This window comes from Eschrichtius robustus, chromosome X (genome assembly GCF_028021215.1).
Source record: "Eschrichtius robustus isolate mEscRob2 chromosome X, mEscRob2.pri, whole genome shotgun sequence".
Taxonomy (NCBI): domain Eukaryota; kingdom Metazoa; phylum Chordata; class Mammalia; order Artiodactyla; family Eschrichtiidae; genus Eschrichtius; species Eschrichtius robustus.
Genome location: NC_090845.1, coordinates 34,799,759 through 34,825,632, shown reverse-complemented (window position 1 = coordinate 34,825,632; position 25,874 = coordinate 34,799,759). Strand labels below are relative to the sequence as shown.

Below are 25,874 nucleotides of genomic sequence, written 5' to 3'. Positions count from 1 at the left end.
CCACCCAGACCCTTCTCTTGGGCAACAAAAGGCTTAATCTCCAAAAAGTCTGACACTGACAGTTGGCATCAGGGAAATCTCATTCAAGCTGGGTGAAGGGAACTCTGGTCTACCACAGCCTCCCTGTGTCACTTAAAGAAAAAAAATGAAAAATTAAATGTACAGGGGAGAGAAATTCAATTATATATACTGGGGACACTGCACGACAACCACTGCAAGGGTGAAGGATTAGAGGGCGTGGGGTGAAAAAGCTCTACCCCTAGAGAAGGGACAGAAACTCTTGTAAAAGCCACATCCCCTAGGCACAGGCCCATAGCACACTCCAAAAACTAGGGTTTAATCAGAATTGGAGAAAGCTTCCCTACCACACACCCTACTACTACCATAATAACAAGCCTCCAAAATATAAAAAGTTTATTAAGAAAATAAATTGCATATAAAAAGGGCAGATCACATGTTAAGCATCCTTATCACCAAAAAAAAGGAGGGCGGGCACAGGAGACTTTTGGAGGTGATGGATATGTCTATCACCTTGACTGTGGTGACGGTTTCACAGTGTGGTATGCATATATCCAAACTCATCAAATTGTATGCATTAAATATGTGCAGTTTCTATATCAATCATATTTCAATAAAGTTATTAAAATAATAGATTATACTGTCATCTTAAAAAAAAAAAGAAGTTGCATTGTAGGAAGGAAACAGAGATCGACTGTTCCAGCCACAGGCTTGGACCCACCACACACCAATCCTTAACACACCAAAATCACAGGTTTCATTTCACACAGAAAGATGGCCAGAGACTGGTCCTGTGGTCAGCAGTGGAGGGGATCTCTTCTGAGACTCAGACCAGGAGAGGATATTCTGAATACTCAGCAGGAGAAAAGAGGTTGGAACTATGTAGGTCATAAGGAAGCAAACTTCAAAAGACTGTTCTAAAGGGAGTCAATTAACATACATGTGTAGAGCTCCTGGTATGTGTCCAGTAGAACATCAGGATCTAGGAGGCGGGCGTAGTTTGCCCAGGGCAGGAAATCCTTAGTTGCCTTAGTTGACACTTCACAGCACATCTCCAACTACTGAATTCAGATTCTCTCTAAACATCCATAGGCTGATTTCTTCATCACTTTACATTCCATCACTTAATTTGTGAACTTGGGACTCCAACCACTTCTTAGTTAAGTTGCCTCATCTATAATACTGGGATAATACTATAATACTTCATAGTCAAAAGGCAGGGATTTAAAATGCATGGCCATTGACAGTTCTTATAGCACCTCATCTTCTCCATGGTGAAGGTGCATAATTAAATTAAACTGTCACTTGCTTGAGGTTTCCAGCTTTTCTGCATTCACTCTGGTCACTTTTATCCCTTTAGGAAGGGCTGCTTCCTCTCTTGCAATCCCTTCCTTCTCTACTACATTGGTCAAATTTCTTATTACTTGCAGCTTAGCAATAACTAAATAATGGTATTTGGACTAATATATAATTGATACCTATTTGTGGAGGGTGAGAAGGAAGATTTTTTCATCAGATAAAGTAAAATAGATCTTTTCCGTTAAGCTTCAATGTCATCCTCATTCCTAGCAGTGAAAAAACTTTCCTGAGAAGATAACTCATCCAGTGAACTTGCACTCACATGTGGTATCATGAATAAGCGCATGGCTGGCCACTGCTGCTTTTTCTTTTTCTGCACACCATATTCCTATTAACCTTTCCTTGGGACAAAAATGAAATATTCTCACTTACAAAGTGATGACTTACGGAAAACTGCATGAGTTACTTTTTCTAATACTTCTTTAGAATTGCATTCATTTATCCCCAGGAACTCCAAAGGCTCTGAAAGACATAAATGAGCCTCACATTACTGTCAGGATTTTTTCTAAAACATCTATTAATTATTCAAAGTATGGTAAGGGGTGTTTCAGAGACACAGCAATGTATTTCAATAGATACTTCCAAATATCTTACATGGTTGTTTAATATTTATGATGCTTCTACAATGTGTTCTCACCTTTATAAAATGCAGTGACCCTAAATCTCTTTTACAGAACGTCACTTGCCTCACAATAAATAAATGGATGGAAAAGCTAGGCTAACTAGCTTAAGTTCATCTTTCATAAGATTAACATCTTAAAGCAATTTGTAAAATAGAGAAAAATCTAAACCCATCTAGTGTTAATAAAAATAGGGCCTTATATTTTTAATGCTTTGTAAGTTATAAATCACCTTTTCACAAAGTAACTTGTTTGAGCCTTACAACAACTCCGAGACTTAGTTAAAACACGTATGTTATCTCCATTTCATAGATGGGGCAAATGAAGCTAAGAGAAATGTCATAACTTCCCCAAAGTACACATATTAAAAAGGAGAAAGGGAATAACCAAAAAACTAGTCTCTGATATCTGGTCCAATGATCAATGTCGGGTTACAGAACTTTGAATGGAATTACTTGTACTATATAGTATGAAAATTGTATCACTCTGCTGCAGAGGAAATTGGAACAGAATTTAAGGTAATTATGTAATCATATATCTTCCTATCTATATGTTAGAAAGTACTTGCAAGTCCACTCACTTGCTTTCACATCACTGTTATGAAAGAAGTATAAACAAAGAGGGCTGACTGTAATTGTTGATATTACCTTAAAGGATGGACAACTGTCTCCCCAAATTAACATGTTCAGAAGAAATTGGAACCATCTCCCAGATAGTCATCTTTTAAGCCCACAGATGCCCAGCAGATGCTCTAAACTAATATTCCTGGAAATTCTGGTGTAATTTGTATATGATGAAGGGTTCCTTACTCTCATAAATACTCCAAAGGTGAGGAAAGGGAGACTGGAGGGGAGGGTGAGGCTCTCACACCAGCCCTGTTTTCCAGGTACAGTGCCTATATGGATAATAGAAAGAGAGGATAGTAAAAGAAAGATCAGGATTAGTACAATGCAGAGTCTTTTTTTTTTAAAAAAAACATTTTTATTAGAGTATAATTGCTTTCCAATGGTGTCTTAGTTTCTGCTTTATAACAAAGTGAATCAGCTATACATATACATATGTCCCCATATCTCTTCCCTCTTGCATCTCCCTCCCTCCCACCCTCCCTATCCCACCCTTCTAGCTGGTCACAAAGCACCAAGCTGATCTCCCTGTGCTATGCGACTGCTTCCCACTAGCTATCTATTTTACATTTGGTAGCGTATATAGGTCGATATATACACTACCACTCTCTCACTTTGTCCCAGCTTACCCTTCCCCCTCCCCGTGTCCTCAAGTCCATTCTCTAGTAGGTCTGCGTCTTTATTCCCATCTTGCCCCTAGGTTCCTCATGAACATTTTTTTTTTTTAGATTCCATATATATGTGTTAGCATACAGTATTTGTTTTTCTCTTTCTGACTTACTTCACTCTGTATGACAGACTCTAGGTGCATCCACCTCACTAAAAATAACTCAATTTCGTTTCTTTTTATGGCGGAGTAATATTCCATTGTATATATGTGCCACATCTTCTTTACCCATTCATCTGTCGATGGACACTTAGGTTGCTTCCATGTCCTGGCTATTGTAAATAGAGCTGCAATGAACACTGTGGTCCATGACACTTGGAATTATGGTTTTCTCAGGGTATATGCCCAGTAGTGGGACTGCTGGGTCATATGGTACCTCTATTTTTAGTTTTTTAAGGAACCTCCATACTGTTCTCCATAGTGGCTGTATCAATTTACATTCCCACCAACAATGTATGAGGGTTCCCTTTTCTCCACACCCTCTCCAGCATTTATTGTTTGTAGATTTTTTGATGATGGCCATTCTGACCAGTGTGAGATGATATCGCATTGTAGTTTTGATTTGCATTTCTCTAATGATTAATGATGTTGAGCATTCTTTCACATGTTTGTTGGCAATCTGTATATCTTCTTTGGAGAAATATCTATTTAGGTCTTCCACCCATTTTTGGATTGGGTTGTTTGTTTTTTTGATATTGAGCTGCATAAAAGACCTATATGCAGAAAATTATTAGACACTGATGAAAGAATTTAAAGATGATACAAATAGACGGAGAGATATACCATGTTCTTGGATTGGAAGAATCAACATTGTGAAAATGACTCTACTACCCAAAGCAATCTACAGATTCAGTGCAATCCCTGTCAAACTACCACTGGCATTTTTCACAGAACTAGAACAAAAAATTTCACAGTTTGTATGGAAACACAAAAGACCCCAAATAGCCAAAGCAATCTTGGGAAAGAAAAAGAGAGCTGGAGGAATCAGGCTCCCGGACTGCAGACTATACTACAAAGCTACAGTAATCAAGACAGTATGGTACTGGCACAAAAACAGAACTATAGATCAATGGAACAGGATAGAAAGTCCAGAGGTAAACCCACACACATATGGTCACCTTATCTTTGATGAAGGAGGCAAGAATATACAATGGAGAAAAGAAAGCCTCTTCAATAAGTGGTGCTGGGAAAACTGGACAGCTACATGTAAAAGAATGAAATTAGAACACTCCCTAACACCATACACAAAAATAAACTCAAAATGGATTAGAGACCTAAATGTAAGACTGGACACTATAAAACTCTTAGAGGAAAACCTAGGAAGAACACTCTTTGACATAAATCACAGCAAGATCTTTTTTGATCCACCTCCTAGAGTAATTGAAATAAAAAGAAACAAAGGGGACCTAATGAAACTTAAAATCTTTTGCAAAGCAAAGGAAACTACAAACAAGATGAAAAGACAACCCTCAGAATGGGAGAAAATATTTGCAAATGAATCAATGGACAAAGGATTAATCTCCAAAATATATAAACAGCTCATGCAGCTAGTGGCTCAGGTTTCCTATCCTTTCTATCAAGTAAAGAAGTTTGGAACAGCCAGAGAATATATTTAACCAATTCACTTCAATCCTTTCATGTAGTAGATAAATAAAACGAGAAATGTATAGCATCTAGAACAGGTAAGTACACATAGTAGTAAGTTTACAAATATTTGTGGATGATAAAGAAATAGGAATATTGAGAAAGGAGGATAAACTCCAGGAGGAGAAGTTTCCATTAGACTTCTAATTATTTCAGTTGCAAGGACAAAGTTGATGCCAAACTGAGAAATTCTCAAATCACCTCATGAAACACATGACCCTGTTTATTACAACAGGTGTTAAAATGTGTTAAGAATTATTGCCCCAAATCAGACAATGTAAGGCAAACAGTAAAACAGGAACGTGTGTTTCCTGACTTTCAAATCAGGTATAAGTCTCTTAGATAACAAAACTCTAAAGTTTCTGAAATTATTCTTTACTTGATCCAAATCATATAGTGATTATCATTTTAAATGAGTAAAGTATTGCCAGAGAATTGAATCCAACACAGTCTGTAAACTATCATTTCGAAAAGGACTTTTAGCATTTTAATTGTAATATTAGTTTCAATAAATTTGTTTAAATTTTTGTCAAAGTTATGAAAATGAACATTTCAACAATTTTACGTAAGTGATTTTTACAGCTTGGATAGAACACAAAGATCAACTGGTTTAACTCCCTCATTTAAGAGAGATTAAAACCTGAGCCCAGGAGTTGACTGTCTCAAGTACTGTGGCTTATTTATAGCAGAGCCAGGACAGGAATCTAAGTCCCCAAAAGCTGGTTCAGCACTCTCTCCTCTCTGACATAAGTCAAACCCAATTCTCATGAAGAATATATGTCTTGTTCTGATAAAACTAATTTATGTAAAAACATACAGTCCTTTAAATGGATAGAAGTCCATACAATTTTTAACACTTCTGACACGTACACTGTTATTTTTGTTAACTGGGACAAAATACCCATCAATTCACCTGTACCTGGGAATGGTTTCTCTTAAGGGAACTGATGTAATTAAGAGCTAAAATCCTTTTTATTGAGAAAGTAATAAAGGAGCTTGAACAACTAAAACAATGCATATTATGTGTCCCTTAGTAGGCCATGATATAATTCTGTTAAAATTTGAAAGAACTGAAAGAAAGTCAATGAGTACATGGAGAACTAGACCCTAAGTTATCTACTGCAAAACAAACAATTAGCAAAACTATCACCTGGAGGGTTTTGGAAAATAGCAAGTATACCTAATAAACTCATAAATCTGACTAAGGAGATGTCTAGAAAGAGTTAAAAAAAAAATCAATTAACTTCTTTAAATGCCTCTAATAATATACAAGAAGAAAGAGATAAACTAAGAAAGGAATTATTCAGTTTTAGAAAAGAATGTAGACAAAACATAGAGTGCCCAGGATAGCCTTTCCAGCTAAGAAGAGTCAAAGTTAAACAATGACCTCAGAGCAGAAAACAGAACTTGGACAGTAAAATGCAGTCTCAGGGTAAAGAAGTAAAGGCTATAGCTACAGATCCTTGTTTAAGATCTCAGAAAGATTTTAGGTGGCCCAAGGTAGATAAGCACTTGTCTTAGAAAGAAATGTGGGTGTAGATTTTGTTTAATGGATTGAACACCCAAAAAGAATCATAAGCAACCCAACAGATGGTGGTGGGGGGAGAGGGAGAGAGGGAAAGAGAGAGAGAGAGATGGAGAATTTGTGCTATTAGAAGCACCATGAGCTTAGACTAAAAGGGACAGACACAGTTCAGAATGAGAAGAATTCTTGGTACCCTCAAAGTTTTGCACACAGGAAGAACACTAAGAAAGCTACTCAGCTACAAACACGGACCACTTAATGAAGACAGGATGACTCAGAAGGCTGAACTAAGATATTACAGGACCAATTGGTGACCCAGGGAACGGGCCTGGGCCCTAAACCAAGAAACTGGAATCATGCAGTCAGTAGAATTTTAGAATTACTGTGAACTATTCCTTCTCTTGAATAGAACTGTCAACTAATGCTATCCTATGCCTATCTCAATATTGTATGTATAGATGTGAGGAGGGCAGATAACCTGTCTTTTTATTTCCCAGGTGTTCTCTTTAAGAGGAATAAAACTCGAGGAAATGCACCTTAAGAGTCTCTTCTATTTCTAGACCTACTTAAGGTGACAAACTCCTGGACGTTCATACATTATCATAAGGAAATAAGAGTTTAGTGGTCTTGAAAGGGGGTGAATGTACTTTTTCACGTGAGAAAAATGTAAATATTATCTGCCCAGGGGATTGACTGTGGTAGATTACAGATGGCTGCAAATCCTTCACACTTCTTTCACTGAGAGATTCTTTTTTCCTTTCTTCTGAACCTGGTCTGGCCTATGGTTGCTTTAACCAATGGAATATCATAGAAGTGATGCAGAACTGATACTATATACTGGCCTGGGCCTAGCCTTTAAGAGGACTGATGCTTCTACTATGGTCTCTTATAAACCTGACCATTTTGTAAGAAAGCTAAATACAGTAGAAATCTGCCAGACTAGGGATTTATCCCAGGGATGCAAGGATCCTTCAATATACACAAATCAATCAATGTGATACACCATATTAACAAATTGAAGAATAAAAACCATATGATCATCTCAATAGATGCCGAAAAAGCTTTTGACAAAATTCAACACCCATTTATGATAAAAACTCTCCAGAAAGGGGGCATAGAGGGAACCTACTTCAACATAATAAAGGCCATATACGACAAACCCACAGCAAACATCACTCTCGATGGTGAAAAACTGAAAGCATTTCCTCTAAGATCAGGATCAGGAACAAGACAAGGATGTCCACTCTCACCACTATTATTCAACACAGTTTTGGAAGTCCTAGCCATGGCAATCAGAGAAGAAGAAGAAATAAAAGGAATACAAATTGGAAAAGAAGAAGTAAAACTGTCACTGTTTGCAGATGGCATGATACTATACATAGAGAATCCTAAAGATGTCACCAGAAAACTACTAGAGCTAATCAATGAATCTGGTAAAGTTGCAGGATACAAAATTAATGCATAGAAATCTCTTGCATTTCTATACACTAACAATGAAAGTTCAGAAAGAGAAATTAGGGAAACAATCCCATTCACCATCGCAACAAAAAGAATAAAATACCTAGGAATAAACCTACCTAAGGAGGTAAAAGACCTGTACTCAGAAAACTATATAAGACACTGATGAAAGAAATCAAAGGTGACACAAACAGATGGAGAGACATACCACGTTCTTGGATTGGAAGAATCAATACTGTGAAAATGACTCTACGACCCAAAGCAATCTACAGATTCAGTGCAATCCCTATCAAATTACCAATGGCATTTTTTACAGAACTAGAACAAAAAATCTTAAAATTTGTATGGAGACACAAAAGACCCCAAATAGCCAAAGCAGTCTTGAGAAAGAAAAACGGAGCTGGAGGAATCAGGATCCCAGACTTCAGACTATACTACAAAGCTACAGTAATCAAGACAGTATGGTACTGGCACAAAAACAGAACTACAGATCAATGGAACAGCATAGAAAGCCCAGAGATAAACCCACACACCTATGGTCAACTCATCTATGACAAAGGAGGCAAAGGTATACAATGGAGAAAAGACAGTCTCTTCAATAAGTGGTGCTGGGAAAACTGGACCGCTACATGGAAAAGAATGAAATTAGAACACTCCCTAACACCATACACAAAAATAAACTCAAAATGGATTCGAGACCTAAATGTAAGACTGGACACTATAAAACTCTTAGAGGAAAACCTAGGAAGAACACTCTTTGACATAAATCGCAGCAAGGTCTCTTTTGATCCACCTCCTAGAGTAACTGAAATAAAAACAAACAAAGGGGACCTAATGAAACTTAAAATCTTTTGCAAAGCAAAGGAAACTACAAACAAGACGAAAAGACAACCCTCAGAATGGGAGAAAACACTTGCAAACGAATCAATGGACAAAGGATTAATCTCCAAAATATATAAACAGCTCATGCAGCTCAATATTAAAAGAAACAAACAACCCAATCCAAAAATGGGCAGAAGGCCTAAATAGACATTCCTCCAAAGAAGACATACAGATGGCCAGGAAGCACATGAAAAGCTGCTCAACATCACCAATTATTAGAGAAATGCAAATCAAGACTACAACGAGGTATCACCTCACACCAGTCAGAATGGGCATCATCAGAAAATCTACGAACAACGAATGCTGGAGAGGGTGTGGAGAACAGGGAACCCTCTTGCACTGTTGGTGGGAAGGTAAATTGATACAGCCACTATGGAGAACAGTATGGAGGTTCCCTAAAAAACTAAAAGTAGAATTACCATATGACCCAGCAATCCCACTACTGGGCATGTACCCTGAGAAAACCATAATTCAAAAAGACACATGCACCCCAATGTTCACCGCGGCACTATTTACAATAGCCAGGTCATGGAAGCAACCTAAATGCCCATCAACAGACAAATGGATAAAGAAGATGTGGTACATATATACAATGGAATATTACTCAGCCATAAGAAGGAACGAAATTGGGTTATTCGTAGAGACATGGATGGATCTAGAGACCGTCACACAGAGTGAAGCAAGCCAGAAAGAGAAAAACAAGTATCGTATATTAATGCATGTATGTGGAACCTAGAAAAATGGTACAGATGAACCAGTTTGCAGGGCAGAAATAGAGACACAGCTGTAGAGAACAAACGTATGGACACCAAGGGGGGAAAGTGGTGGGGGATGGTGGTGGTGGGATGAATTGGGAGATTGGGATTGACATGTATACACTGACGTGTATAAAATGGATGAGTAATAAGAACCTGCTGTATAAAAAATAAATAAAATAAAATTCTAAAAAAATAAATGTTTTTTCTAGTTCCCTGACCAGAGATTGAACCCCAGCCCCCTGAACTGGGAGTGTGGAGTCTTATCCACTGCTCCACCAGGGAAGTCTCTGGAAAGACATTTTCGAAGGTGTGGATCAACTGCAAGCGAGGGTTGGAAAAAAAAAAAAAAATCTTACCAGACTACGTGGACTGGCTCTGAAAAGGGGGGTGGGGGGTGGGGGGTGGGGGGTGGGAGATGGGAACCAGCCAACACCCAGTAGTTCCAAAAGAGCCGTCCCAGTCTCCTTAGCTAATTCAGCTAATAAAATGAAGAAAGAAGCCCTACTGTTCCCTGCCTGGATTCCAGTGTCTTAGAATTATGAGGTAAAATAATGATAAATTTGTTTCAGCCACTAAATTTTGATGTAGGTTGTTATGCGGTAGTGGATAATCAGAGCACATACATAGGAATCAATAACGTGCAGAAGATGTTGTGGCTTTTGTTGGGGCCCAACAATGCCAATCAATGGCATATTGATTATTTTAAATTAAAGTTACTTAGGAAACAGCCAGTACAAAAGGGACACGAGATACTTCTTCTCTGTCCCTCTGAAAGCAGGAGATAAAATTTTCTCATGTGAAAGGTGCTCTCCCTGCATCTGGAGGCAGAAGGACAACCTTATCGCCAGAGACAGGGAATTCAGGCAGAGAAGCCTGTATAAACAAACCTTATTACTTCTTTAACTGACTACCCCAAGCCCAAACTCTGTTTAGATTTTTCACTAATTAAGCACCAAAAGCCTAAGTTTCTTTGTCCCGTCACTTCCTCACAAATTTACCGTTTATCTAAAAAGTATAAAAGCTTCCTTCCTGCTTTGGCTACTCCTTAAGCCCCACCCATCTCTGTGAGACTTCTGCGCGCCAAGAATTAAAACGTGTTTCTTTTTCTCCTGTTCATCTGCCTTGTGCCGGTTTTCTTATTAGACCAGCCACAAGAACTCAAGAGGGGTAGAGGGGGAAATTTCCCCCTCCCTGCCGCGTGTGAAGAGCACACAATGTTCACTGCAGGTGAGAAATAACTTAATGGAATACTATTTTCTACCCCTATCACTGTCAAGCTCATTTCTTAGAGTCCCATGGACATGGTACATAAGAAAAGATGCCTTGTCAACAATCTGATGAAATATTCATTCTAAAAATTTTTTTAATGAAAGTCACATCAAATGAACTTACTCCATCAGAAAGTGTATCTGGTTAATTAATGAGAAAGTTTAATTTTAGTAGGCTGAGTTATATTCAATTATATAATCTGGAGTCACAGATCAGGACAGCTTTGACCCTTTTGATTTTTTTCAAGCAGAACAAGGGACCCACGCTGAGTTTCTGATTACAGTTCACACCCTGTAGGTGGCTCTCACGTTCTCCTCGCCTGTTAGTATTACCGAATCACCCTCTCTGTTCATGATTTGTTTGGTGGGTTTGGTTTTTTTTTTTGTCTCTAAAGTAGACAAATGTTTCTAGCATACGTGAATCAGCGTTGCCATGTACTTCATCACATAATTATATCTATACGTATATACTTTTATCCGTGCTCTCAGCCTTGTCAGACTGCCGCTTGCTCAGACAGCACTCAGTTCGCGGGGCCCCAGCTGAGCACGCAAAGGCCATGAGTTACAGCCGCCCTCCTCCCAACGCGGACGGCATGATCTCCCCCAAGGTGGACAATCTGACCTACCGCACCTCACCCAACACCCTGAGGCGCGTCTTTGAGAAGTCTGGGCGCGTTGGCGACGTGTACATCCCGTGGGACCGCTTCACCGAAGAGCCCCGTGGCTTTGCTGTCGTCTGCTTCCACGACAAGCGCCACGCCGAGGACGCCATGGGTGCCCTCGACGGGATCGTGCTGGATGGCCACCCAGAGCCGCAGCCCGAGGCTTCCTCGCCACTGTCGTTCCAGCAGCAGGAGCCGATCTTGATCTCGGCGTCGATCTCCCTTCAGCCATGCGAAGTCTCCATCTTGCTCTGATGATAGATCTCCATCAACCTCTAGGTCCAGATCTACTCGAAGTTCCAAGTCCAAGTCCCCCTCTGGGTCCAGATCTTCCTCAGCAGCCACGTCCAGGTCTAGATCCATAAGCCTTACACCAGAAAAACGCGCAAGGCCCGATCACCATTGAAAAATCCCTCCGAGTTTCCTAAGGAGGAAGGAGCGGTGCCCCATTAGGATAATGAGTCATTAGCAAACAACCTGAGGACTTGGGGGGAGGGGAGGGGAGCAACGTTCTCAGGCGATCAAAGAGTCCTTGGAATAAGCCACTAGCTGTTGAAAAGGTTATTCTTTAGCACGTTGTATAACTCTTCACTCGTTTCAAGGTTTGCCTCAAGTGGTAAACCTCATTTTGTATGGTATTTTGTCGCTGTTATTCAGCTATCTTCTACGTTAGTGAGGTGAACAACTTCAAGCTATTATATTGGTTTGAACACTGGAGGTAAAAATTCATTTCTCTTTACTGCATTTTGTTTGAAAGTAAACCGATTGTTATCTAATCTGTGGCCCTCCTGACTTAAGAAAATGTGTGCAGCCTTTTCTTTTTGAGTCGTCAAAAACTGTCTAGTGATTGACTCATCGTTGCCATCATTCTTTTAAAAATAAAGACCTCCTTGAAGTTATTATAAATTCATTTACCTGTGCTGTTCACCTTTGGGTTTAAATGGTAATCTGGACCTGCACCGGTAGAGAGACATTTAAGGTGAAAAGAATTTATTTTTAAAGGATTATTTATCAAACATAGTTCTAATCTCTCATGTATTTTGAAGTGCACTAGACACAGCCGTACAGCAGCTGAGTAATGCGGGTTAGCTGTTAAAGGTGGTATTTTGTAGTGCAGAATGCTTGCCTCTTCCACCTTTTCTCCTTATTGCTCCTATGTAAAGGTAATGTGCTGCGCAGAAACAAATGGTTATCCAGTTTATGAAAAGGCCTGACAATTGCACTTCCAGTCACCCTGGCCTTGCATATGTAACAGGGCATACAGTGAGCACATCTAGCAGGTGAACTTAAAAGTAAATATGCCTTTATTTATTTTTTCCTTTCACTCCCAAAGTGGTCAATCTGACCATCTTCAGTTACGAACTTAAATATGAAAAATGTTAAGAAGTAAATTGTAACTTTCTAAGTGCTAACAACACGCTGTATCTTTTTGTTTATGCATAGAACAAATATTAAAAACAAGACTTTAAATCAGACAATAACTATAGTGTTATAGGAATTCAAAGTTCTAGATAAAGTATGTTCACACCGTAGAGGAGCTTTCAAAACTTCAGTGAAATCGACCTATTACTAGTATCCAGAAACCACACCTAAGCCAATGGTCATTAACCTAACCAAACATCTGTCAAAACTTTTTAAATACACCACACATGTACATGCAAGAACACACATAAGTACACACTTACTCACACTAAGACTTTGCTAAATTTAGGCATCCTAAAAATCCCACCAGGGAGCTAACTGGTCACATAACATTATCTCACTCATTCGTGAGGTTATCGGTGAAAGACGTTTTAGTTCCCACCAGGACCATTCTGTTTCTTAATAGAAGCCAAGTGTTCAGTGGTACTTTACCTCGGGATATTTTCTCTTCATATGAGAATCAAATGGGCATTACCGGGCCAAGGTATCAGAATACACTGTATAATAAATGAAACACATACAAAAATAGGGACATTTTGAAAGGACCTCATGGTACAAAGAAGTAGGAAATTTATTCACAATGTTAACATTATATGTCATAACCACATTTCATTCATAATCAAATGAAAATGTTCATTTCCTTCAACTTTACAGAATTTCAAAGCCTAATAAATACTTATTAAACAAATAAATGACAGAACAATTCTGTTTGCTTATTTTTTCATAAAAACTAAATCCAATTAAACAACTGTATAAACATGTTAACTTTATAGAATGGACAAAAGCAAGTAAGTTTTACATGGCAACTTTATTGTAAATCACTTGTTTTTTTTCCTTACAGTTTTATGGAGATACACTTGACATTTAGCACTGTCTAAGTTTAAGGCATACAGTAAGTCCCCTACACACGAACCTTCAAGTTGTGAAAGGTCAAATATGCGAACGTGTGGTCACATGTCCAATCACGTTAAGTTAGTTCACGTGTCTGGTGTACACTGTCATGTGTGTGCATCCTCTACAAGTGGTTGTGCTTTCGTGTGCTTTACAGTACTGTAGAGAATACAGTAGTACAGTATCTTTATTTCAAGCCCAGGATGTCCGGAAGCAAGCATAAAAGCAGCGATGATGTAGCTGGTACTGCTAAGAAGCAGTGATAACGATGGAAACAAAACTGAAAATAATTGAGAGAGTGGAGCGAGGCGAAAAGATGGAATTGGCAGCCCAGAGAAACGATGAAGAGAGACAAGAGGAAGAAGAAGTAACTAAAGAACCAAAGAGATTCACGATGCAGGAAATGGCAAGGGGATTTTCTTTATTTGAGGAGGCGCTGTTAGTTTTTGAGGCATAGGATCCAAACGTGGAACAGTACACAACGGTTGCAGCAGCCATTCAGAATGCAATCCAGTACTACTGTGTCATCATCTATGGCAAGAAAAGAAGAGCTACTACGCAGACATCACTGGATTGTTTTTTTCAAAAGGGGAGACAGAATTGAAACCAGCAAGGAACCAAACCTGTGCCATCAACGTCAGGCGCGAGTGAAATTGCAGCTTGCCCTCCGTCTCCTATAGCTGGCGATCCCTCCGCTCCACCATCATCCCACCTCCTCTCCCTCCTCCCGTCAGTAACCCTTCTTGCCCGTTCAGTCAATGCCAGCCCCTGTATGCCAGCTGTTGTACCGTACTACTGCACTTTTCAAGGTACTGCACTGTAAGATTAAAAATGTTTTACTTTTTTGTTTGTTTTTCATGTATTATTTGTGTGACAAGTATTATAAACCTATTACGGTACAGTACTATATAGCCGATTGTGTTCATTGGGTACCTAGGCTAACTTTGTTGGACTTAACGAACAAATTGGACTTATGAACGCGCTCTCGGAATGGAATTCGTTCCTTTGTAGGGGACTTACCGTACAGCATAATGATTTGACTTATGTTGGGCAATAAGAAATTTGCCTTTACCCTTCTAGATTTTTCTGGCTGGCCTAAGAATTAAATTAACATGAGACAGATGAACGGGAGAAAATCAAACAAAGTTTAATAACATGTACATATGGGAGAGACCCAGGAAAACCGAATGACCAGTATGGCTGAAACCCTCACCTGAAATATCATCTTCGGCTAAAAACAAAAGAGGATGCTGTGGGTACTGTTTGAGACTTCAAATGGGAGCAAGGTGATTTACATGAAGATGGAAAAGCAAATGTTTGGTAGATGGGCCGTGTAGAGAGACGAGGGACACAGAGTGGACTCTGATCTCTAGGCCCTGCTGAGTTTCTCCTACCACTACCAGCCCGTAGTCTTTGCAGATATCTCTGGTGATAGCTCTAGTGGGGAATGACTGGCCCTCTATCTAAATTTTTCTAGGCGGTTAGGAGCAAGGTCAAAGTTTCTTCCTGAGACTTTTGGGCCTAGAGTTTTTTTCAGCTTGAAATCATCTGCATACCAAAGGAACATTTTGCAGTGGCAAGTTCTGTTCCCCTACACTTACATACATCACGAAATGATGACCACAATAAGTTTAGCACACATCCATGACCTCGTATAGATACAAAATAAAAGAAAAAGAAAAAAATATTTTTTCCTTGTAATGAGAACTCTTAGGATTTACTCTTAACAACTTTCATATGCAACATACAGCAGTCTTAATTATATTAATCATGTTATACATTACATCCCTATACTTATTCATCTTGTAACTAGAAGTTTGTACCTTTTGACCACCTTCATCCAACCTCCCCACCCACCTCTGGTAACCACAAATCTGATCTCTTTTTCTATTAGTTTGTTTGTTTGTCTTTTGAAGTATACTTGGCCTACAACACTATGTTAGTCACTGGTGCACAGCATAGTGATTAGATATTTCTGTACATTATAAGATGATCACAAGTCTAGTTACCATCTGTCACCATACAAAGACATTACATTACGATTGACTATATTCTCCCCAGTGTACATTTCATTCCCTTGACTCCTTTATTTTGTGATTGGAGGTTTGTACCACTTCATCTCCCACACATATTTCACTCATTCCCTGACCCCCTGCCCTGTATCAAATTACTTTTTGACGTCTGATTACATCACCAATCATATGGCTCTCCCGTGACAACTCTTAGGAGCCTTCCAATGATAAGTGGCAGGAATCTTTCACAGGCTTACACTTTAAAAATGAAATACGTTGTTTTACAGATCTAAAAATCTGAAGGCACATCTAGCTTCAGGTATTTCTCAAATTTTTCCTCAGGTATCTTGCTCTTTCTCCATTATGGTTTTCCTCTGTCTCTTTATGTCAATGTTCCTCATTCTTGGGACATAACATAGCCACAAGCATCTTCAGGTTTATATCCTACCAGCCTAGCAACCGCAGTGGAAAATGGTTTCTCGCAACATCTCAGATTTAACTCTTAAATGTACTTTCGGTCACATGCCCATGCTTAAACCAATTACCGTAACCGATTTGAGGTATACTGATCGGACATGGCTGCATCGTGTGTCCTTTCCTCTAGCCATGGCAGTGAATTCAGCTAAACCTAAACCAAGTGGACTAAGACTGTAGAATGGGTTTTCCCCCCATGAAAATCAGGATGCTATTAGCATAAGTATGTTAAGGGGACGCTAAGCAGACACAAATAAAATCTACTGCTTGTTCTCAAAAAAATACCAAAACATCTTAATCAGTGTCCTATTTCTTACATGAAAAAAATCAAAACTCAACTTACAGTTTTTGTCAAGTATTCTTTCTGAGATTAACTCCACATTTCCACCCAACCCCAAAATTGTGGCCACAGTTGCCCAAACAAGCCAAGGTCTTTCAAGTCTACTTCTTCCATCTGACATAGTCTTTCTCTAGCAACACATAACTGGCCACTTTCCATCTATAGAAAGTATAATTATGTTTAAAGATTCAGATTTAAATATAACACCTCTGTGAAACATTTCCCAACTCCCATTAAATAATCGCTACACAGTTCTCTGTACTTACACAATACTGCATATATAAATCTATGATAAAATATACTGTACTTTGATAGTTTCCATGTGGTGTTTCCCTCACCTGGTGTGTGAATTACTTGGGAGTACAAACTGCTTCAACAATTGACATATCTCTAGCCGCTGAGGCAATAACTGACCCAGTTTGTGTTGGATGGATTAATTATTAAATAAGTCAAATTGAATAAAGTCTCAAATTCAGCAGCCAAATCTTGTCTTTACCTGAATAAGTTGAACAAAGAGCTCCCAAACAAGTGTTAAGTGGGGCTGGTAATATTAATGAGTCCAGAAGCTCTTAGAGGTCTCCTTCAGAGAGCACTGCAAATGAGCATTATTTTATTTTCACCAAGCCTTTCAGGTTATATACATGCAACAAAATCAGCAAAGTCAGTACTCACTGTGGCAGACAAAGTAACTATTATGTATCTGTCTTAAAAGTTCCTGTGATGTTCTGGCTAGCTTTCTTTAAGTAAGATTTATAGTATTTATGAGAAAGGAGGACAAAAATGAACCTGATGCTTTTGTGGAGAAGGAATTCCCTGGCTGAGCAGAAAAGCCTGCCAGAGTTTTGGTGTTTCTTGTGTGTTTGTTTGCTTGAAACAAGATTGAAGGGCCGTATAATGCAAGATGAAGCCATTAACAGTTAAAAGGGAGAGGACACTCTAAAGAGACTCAGCTAGGGCCCGGGTAAATTATCACAAATTGTGGGCTTTCTTAGTGAGAGTCTATGATTTGAGAAATTCATGAGGAGAAAAGGCGGAGGGGTCCCTGGGCACCTGGAAATGAGAACTGCTGCATTTAACTAGGCTGACTCTGGCATGGCATTTTGAAGAAGGCAGTCACATGTAAGGTAACGAATAAACAGGGCATATCAGAGCCTGAAAACGCCTCCTGAAAACCTGAGAATAGGCTCATGTGGGTGAAACGAGGTGAAGGACGGTGCTTGGTACACTATAAACCCTCAGTAATATTGGCTGGTTTTCAATGAAATGAAACCTAACCTGAATCCAGTCCCTACCCGGTAACAGCGGGGAAGATAATGGATGCCTAGGCAACGTCTAGCAAGTTCTGGGATAGAGGCGGCTCCCACCTGTTGCGTCACCAGGCGGCTACAGAACTGAGTCGGGGACGGGAGAAGGGAGGAACCTGCGCGGAGGGTCATCCGACTGAGTCGGAATCGGAATCGGAACCGGAACCGGAACCGGAACCGGAACCGGAACCGGACACTGGCAGGAGGTAGAAAGCGAAGAACACTAAACGGCCGTTGGTGAATTTCAACACTATGTCGTGAATTTCAGATCATTTTCTACTTGTTTACTAAGATGGAAAACTCGGATTCCGACGATGAAGGAGATGGAGTTCCGGCCCAACGCACAAGTCAAACGGACCTACTGGTTCGGGAAGAAGGTTTCTTCAGGCTTGTCAACAGTCTGAGTGAAGAAGATTACAAACTTATGAGAGACAACAATCTTCTAGGCATTCCAGGTGAAAGTACAGAAGAAGAGTTGCTGAGAAGACTTCAGCTAATTAAAGAAAACCCACCACAAGACTCAGATGAAAATACAGGTACACTTTGCTTTTGGAGGGAATAGGATGGGATGAATAAGGAACTTCATCATAGTAAATAGTAACTTCATAACAGTACATAGTAGCTAATTATACAGAAGTGACATAAATTAATTTGGTGAGTAACTTCTCATAAAAAGAACTGGCACTTACTTGATTTTTGGTGAGAATGTCAAGGTATGTTTGTTTGTTTTCCTGATTCACATTTGGGTTGTTTTAATTGGGAAACAGTGTGAAGTAGCCTATTTGTACTTTTCTTGGTTTTCTACCTCAATTGAAAGTCCCTCCTACTTCCTGAATTATTTTTTCCACATAGACACGTTAAAAAAAAGCAAACAGAGATATTTCATATTCTAATCAAGTGGTTCTCAACTGGGGACAATTTTGCTCTCTCCAACACCTGGGGACATTTGACAATGGCTAGAGATATTTTTGGTTGTCGCAGGGGAGGCATGGGTGCCACTAGCATCTAGTGGGCACAGGCCAGGGGTGCTGCCAAATATCCCACAATGCACAGGACAGCTCCCCAAACAAAGAATTGTCCAGCACCCAAACGTCAACAGTGCTAAGGCTGAGAAGCCGTGCTCAAACCTCAGGTCTGGTGCCTTCTCTCCCAGTGTGAAGTAGAGGATTTTACTGTCTAAGGAAGAGGAGACTGTACTACTTTGGTTCTTGAATATGGTCTTATATGTACCATGCTAGGTTCAGTCTGTTCATTTGATCTGACCTTCAATTTAATGTCAATTAAAAATCTTGGTAACATTAAGAAGTATTCAAAATTCAAATACTTTTAAACCTATAAAACTTGTTTATGTTTGCGCAATAATCTTATATTTTAAAACAGCTTATATTATTATCAAAAGCACATAAGTGAAGAGCCTAGAAATAGTAATGTTGGAGACTAATGAAAATTAGACAATAATGTCAATTGAAGGAAAATACTAGCATTGTACCTTAACTGGTGTTTACCTTGTTGAATTGCATTAGTGTTTTGACAGTGGACTGAAAAAAAAGTCTCTTGACATTCCTCCTACACAGGGCTGGTATTCCTCCTACACAGGGCTGGTACACAGGGCTGTGTATATGATGAAATATTGCAAAATAGACTTCCTCCAGGTTCCCTTTTTAAAAAATCCTCTAAGTTTATCTAGGATTAGCTCACTCTTCTTCAGATGGAATTGAAACTTTTCTACCTTTACTTATAAATCTGGACAGTGTAGTTTATAAAATATTAACCCTATAAATGTGAAATCAGTTTAAAACATCTGAGTATTTAAGTTCTCATTTTTTGTTTGTTTTTGAAACAAAGTTTCAGAGTGCTATTTTATGATGGTTCTAATTTTGGTAGTTCTTTCATGTCCCCTCCCCATTTTTTTTGCTAACAGATGGAGGAGACGCTCCAGATGATGTGTCTAGTGGCGACTCTGTAATAGACGGGCTTAACTGTTTGGGACAAACTGAAACTATGACAAGTGGACAGAGAGAAAACCAATCTGGGAGAGAAGAGGGCCAAATGAATCCTACAAGTGACCAGTTCAGATTCACTTTAGAAAGAAATTTTCACCTTGATAATGGGAGTCCAAATCCAGAGGATGAATATGTAGCATCTGCAAGACTTCCCAGAAGAGAAAGTATGGAAGACAGCCAAAGGCAAGTGGAAAATCCACAATCTGAATCAATATTTACAAGACCATCTATGTCTGAACAAGATACAACTGAAACATTAGTGGAATTCCCACCTACCAGAAGTCAGAGAAGAGCAAGAAGTAGGAGCCCAGAGTATCCGAGAACCAGAGCAAGAATTGAAAGTTGGTCGCCTCCACGTTCACTTAGGGAAAGTGTACAAAGACTTAATCGTAGTATACCATCTCAGACTTCTGAGCAGCCTCTGGTAAGTGAGAATGTGAGATTTTCTAGAACTGAGCACCAAGAAATATTGAGACAGCAAATGACTGGACTTGAGTTGCAAAACAGTGGTCTTATTGAAACTTCTAGAACAAGGAATGCCGTTCACGGAGAAGGTTCTCCAGATACAACCAGCAGTGATGAATCTTGGGGAATGAGGGAAGTACATCTGACCATACCCTTCAATCTTGAAGTAGGACAAGTTCATTCTGGAGCATATTCTCAGAGAGACAGCACAGCTAGGAGAACTCGGTTAACATCCGAGACACCAAACAACACCGTCAGTTCTGAAAGTCAACGAGGACTGAGGCATATGTATTCACATTCTGAGCAGGCAGATGTGAGAGCTTATGTCATTACCATCAGAAATCCCGTTTGCAGAATTTTAAATACTAGCTTAGATGATACAACATCTGTTCCAATTCAGAGCACGTTAAGGCAGACAATGACAGAATTTAGTAACCCAAGTAACCTTATGGACAGTGACAGTAACTTAGAGCATAGTGTCTCACCTCCAAGTCAAAGCATGGAATGGCCAGAGTCACCAGATGACAGCGATGGTCCTAATGGTAGTAGTAGTAGTAGATTTGGTTCCGATTCAAATCCTAGCTATAACCCCCATTCAAGTTCCACACTGATTTGTCACTCAAGCCCCAATTGTATGTCTAGTTCCAGTTCTCGTCCTATTTCCAATGCCAGCTCAAGAGATGAAAATTCAGAAATTAGCTCACGGATGTTTGAAGGCACTGAAGAAACTAACTCATCACCAGACTTACCATCAGAGACCAGGCAAGGGGGTAGACAAATGACCCCAGTAATACCTGATGAAAGTGACCCTTTGTTCTTCCTTAATCTGGAACAGATTTTCCACTTAGATGAAGATGATCTAGACCAACCTACAGGACTCAGCAAAGCACAGATTGACAACTTGGCTGTAAGATCTTTTGATGAAAATGATGCATTAAAAGCTTGCAGCATTTGCATGACAGAGTACACCGAAAACAGCAAGCTTCGCATCCTACCTTGCTCCCATGAATATCACATTTACTGCGTTGATCGCTGGCTCTCTGAGAACTCTGCCTGTCCTATTTGTCGTGGGCAAGTAGTGGATTCCAATGAGACTGAAAATCCTAATTGAGATCTGAATTCTCAGCTATGTAAAGTGTTACAGTGACGGACAAACAACAGTCACCTGCCTCATGTCCACTTTTAGAGTTATTCATGCTTAAATATAACAACCTGAATCTATATATAACAATCTGAACTGAACCACGAGTTCCTGAAGGAATTATTGGGCTTTCCCCAATTTCTGTTCCATCATAAAAGGAAATATTAAAAAGTCAAACAATATTGTCCAATTTGACAATAAAAATTAACTTCACACCACAGCAGTTCACTGAATTTCAATAAAAACTTAGCATGTGCACTGGGTTGGGATGTTCCTGATTCCATGGGAGAAATGTCTTCATATGGTGTAATGAATCTAGATAGATCCTAGTAGTATTATCTAGTCACGTAAATCCCAGGCATCTCTCAGCCCTGTTCAATCCTGGTTGTGCACGCAAAGAAACAGAAACCCAACCAAATGTCAACAATTAAGAGGCAATTTAAGACTATATTAGAGTCATTCACATAAAGAAGTCATGTTACATTCATAGAATGCCATAAAAAGCTTTGAAACCCTTCTCTTCCTATCTCTCTCCACAGCAGTTTATCCCACCTCCCTAACACTACCTTAAAGTTTCTCCTATTCCCCACGACCAATGTATCAGTCAGTTCTAGCTAAAAACTGATGGCACGCTTAATTTAAAAGAGTGATGGGATAGCATTTAATGAAGAGACTAAAGTGTGTAAAGAATGAAGGGGAACCAGGAGATGATGAAGTACCCTGAGGCTAGCAACTGTGAGAAGCCAGTATTACAACCACTAGGTTTGAAGGGGCACAGAGAGATGGTCCTTCCTGCCACCCAGAAGGTCTTAGAGTTGTAGTAGGAGTCCCCCCGACGAGACGTAACCTTAGAGAATGGCATCCACTGCCAACCTAAAGTTTGGAAGGGGGCAGGTCATGGAAATAAATACCCTTACCTTCTTTCCTCCTGACTTCTCACCTCTTGTCAGTACTTCACGTTAGCCAAACCCAACCTGAAGACACAGAGAGACTGGTCGATGAAGCTGACAAAGGTCAGCCTCCTGGAATCACGGAGCAGGGTTAAGAAGGATGGCGAGTAGATCCGATAAGCAAATCAGAGACCGTCTCCCACAACCAGTATTCCCCACTCTCTTCACACCCAGTCTGTGTGCGCCTTCTTGCCTCTTCCGCTCGTCCTCTATTCCACTCTATGACTCAGCTCTTTTAACGACCCTCTCTATTTTCCTTTCATCTACTCGGATCTTGTATTTTTAAAAGTGATAAGATGACAAAGCCTTAGAACTGAATTACCTTTCTCTTAAACATGTCACACTTTGATGTGCTGTGATTGTCAACAACTAAGGGAAAAGGGCAGTTATAGGTATGTCTTTAATTTTTGCTTCTTAAATATATTCAAGCTTCAATTTCTTTCTGTATATGTTTAGTTCATATAATTAATTTTTAAAACAGATTCTGATGTCTTATACAGGGTTTTTTGGTTTATACATGACTCTTAATCCTTGTGTGAATGACCCAAAGTACCCAACTGCTGCTTGGAGCCTCTCAAGCTGCAATACGAAAGCCTTAAAGGTAAAACCTGGCTTCAAAAAACATGTCTACATAGTTCAATTCTAACTGTCCCCAGTGAAACCATCACCCAAAACCGTGAGTATCTGAAATCAAAATTTAGGTCATGCTTCCTTCCAACCTAAACATAGTGAAGGCTTTTTCTCCTAATTCAGCCTGAAAACTATTTTATGGGGGGTGTATTGGCCAGCCCAGAAAACTCTGCTTAAAATTTTCAATCCTGGTATAGGTGAGAGTACATTGTATTATAACCTAAAGCAATAGTCAGAAATTTTGTGCAATGTGCAACCTATACAAATGTAGGCAGTGTTAAGTATAAACCTTCTCTAAAAAGTTAAAGTCAGAAACATCACTGACCTTTATTTTCTATGTGAATTGCTGGCAGCCACAGTATGTGCACATAACTACAAAATATAAATGGGGAGTGGTGGTGAAGTGTTTTAAAACATCTTTGAGGTAGCATATTTTTCACACAGAAGATACCTGCATGGCCAGAAATGAAGGCTTGGATCAAACCTCTGAAATTGACATTAACTTCTGAAAGTTGTTTGAATATTCTGACTTTTATGAAGTATTTTTGATATCAGATACACTTCATTTAAAGTGAGTAGAATAATCGTAACAGTACTTGGCTTTCATACTATCCTGACGGATTAAAACCTTCCAAGGCATGATAGTTGCTTAATTAATGCTTCAGTACATTCACATGCACCTTCTGTGGTCGACAGAGTTCTAAGATGATGCCCAACGATCCTTGTAGTAGCCCCGCCCCTTGAGTATGAGACCTGTGAATGTGATGGAATATCATTCCCATTATTAGATTATGATATATACAGCACAGTTGATTGGGAGATTATCCAGAGTGAGCCTGACCTAATCAGGTGAGCACGTAAAAGGCACAGAGAGGACTTCTGATCCAGATAAGATGGTTTGTACTTCTCTCTCCCGGCTCCCCCTTTATAGGCACAACTATATATCCTGGAAATAATATGAGACAACCGAAGGACAGCTCTGAAAGGTCTAAAGAAGGTGAATTTGCCTAGGGACCCTCAGAATGGATGAACAACCTCATGGCAGGGCACCTTATGACCCTCTACCAACAAAAAAATGTGATCCAGGCCCAGCATTTCCTAACTCCCAACTTAGTAACAGGAAGTGGCTCAAATAGGCTCTTCCTCCATCACATCAAGTGGGGATCCCCCAAACACCAGGTGAGCCGTGCAGAACCTGCAAGGAGGAACACTTGGAAGCCCTGATGACACTACACGACCAGGGAAAGTGCTTTCCTTCCCCACTGGGCCTGAGATCCCCCTTCACCACCCAGACACATCCGTGGCTAAGGTGGGTACCAGCAACAGGGATCCTACCACGAAAAGCTCCCACCTGGAAAATGCTCTCCTCAGATGGGCCTGAGACTCCTCTCCCCACCCAGAAACATCAGGCAACTTGCTGGTACCAGCAACGGAGATCCCTCCACAGAAAGCTCTCAACCTGGTAAGCGCCCTCCATCCTTACAGTCCAGGGAGACCCTGTCACAAGTGCCTGGCCCAGGAAGGACTCCTCATCAAGTGTTCCAGAGATTCCCTTCCCTCACCAGAAGCACCAAGGGCCGTATCCCGGGGAAGCTGCTTCAGACCCCATGAGCAGCATGAGAAGGGACCAGAGGTAACCCCACCTGCACAAGATAAACAGACCAAAAGAGTACCACAAAGGTTCTGAAAATTAGGTTATCATGGAACCACAGTCCGTAAAAGTACAGGAGATGTGTGCCAAACCTATAAAGAGTGAACGCCTGCTAAAAGTTTAAAAAACAAAACAAAACAAAACACTTTAAATAGGGACCAAAGTATCCTAACATAATAGCCAAAATGTCCAAAAGACAATAAAATATCACTACTTATACCGAGAACCAGATACATGACAGCCTGAATAAGATGTGACAGATGATGCCGACCCAAGATGAATTAGATGCTAGAATTATCTGACAAGGGTTTCAAAATGCTGATTTCAGACCTTTGAGACCTTGAACACAGAACCTAGTCACTCCATGCCAGTATCCCAACCTACAGAACTGTGAGCTAATAAAGGGATGCTGTTTTAAGCCATTACATTTGTACTAATTTCTTATGCAGCAACAGAGAACGAATACAACTTCTCATCTGGGATCCATCCTGTACTGAGAAAATGATTATAATGAGTCCTAGACAAGTAAATGGCTCAATGTCTTGGTTCTAGGCCCACTATGACATTATATTCTACCATTTTTCCCCAAGAATGGAATCCCTAATTCCTGCTACGGAAGCTCCTAGAAGACAGTATCCTTCCTGTTTGAACAACCACCAATATCTTATCGCTCTAACTTTACTTCACATCACCCTATCTCATTCTACCAGCGTATGCTGCTTATATCATAAACCCAATTTAACACTCTGACTTGGAAACTATAGAGCCACTTATTTTTGTCTCAAAGCGATTGCTGAGTATGATATTGCTCTTCCAAATCATATTCCTCTCTATCTGCCCTGACAAATCAGAAATTGAGAAGATTTGTACCTGAATCTTCTGAGCTCAACCTGAGACGTTTTTTACATGACAGTATATCAGTTTAAATACACAGCATCACTCACCGTGATTGTGAGCATAAACGTTTCCGTCTTAAGAATTTTCTCTGTAGTTTTTTAAATATTTGTTTATTTTGCCCTAATTCCAAAACAAAACCCTTATCTGAATAACAAATTCTTTCTGAAAGTAGTTATAGCCTGTGGATAGGTTTTTGATAGCAATATAACG

The 25,874-nt window shown here is 39.7% G+C and overlaps 1 protein-coding gene and 1 pseudogene across 1 annotated transcript; both read left to right on the top strand.

Annotated features, from left to right (window-relative positions):
* Positions 1-11,379: 11,379 nt before the first annotated feature.
* On the top strand, positions 11,380-11,937 carry LOC137756281 (serine/arginine-rich splicing factor 2 pseudogene; annotated as a pseudogene).
* A 6,261-nt stretch (positions 11,938-18,198) lies between these two features.
* LOC137756280 (E3 ubiquitin-protein ligase RLIM-like) lies at positions 18,199-21,506 on the top strand. Its single transcript, XM_068532598.1, has 2 exons — positions 18,199-18,463; positions 19,849-21,506. The coding sequence occupies exons 1-2, from the start codon at positions 18,220-18,222 to the stop codon at positions 21,504-21,506; spliced, it is 1,902 nt and encodes a 633-aa protein (XP_068388699.1). The 5' UTR covers positions 18,199-18,219.
* Positions 21,507-25,874: the final 4,368 nt, after the last annotated feature.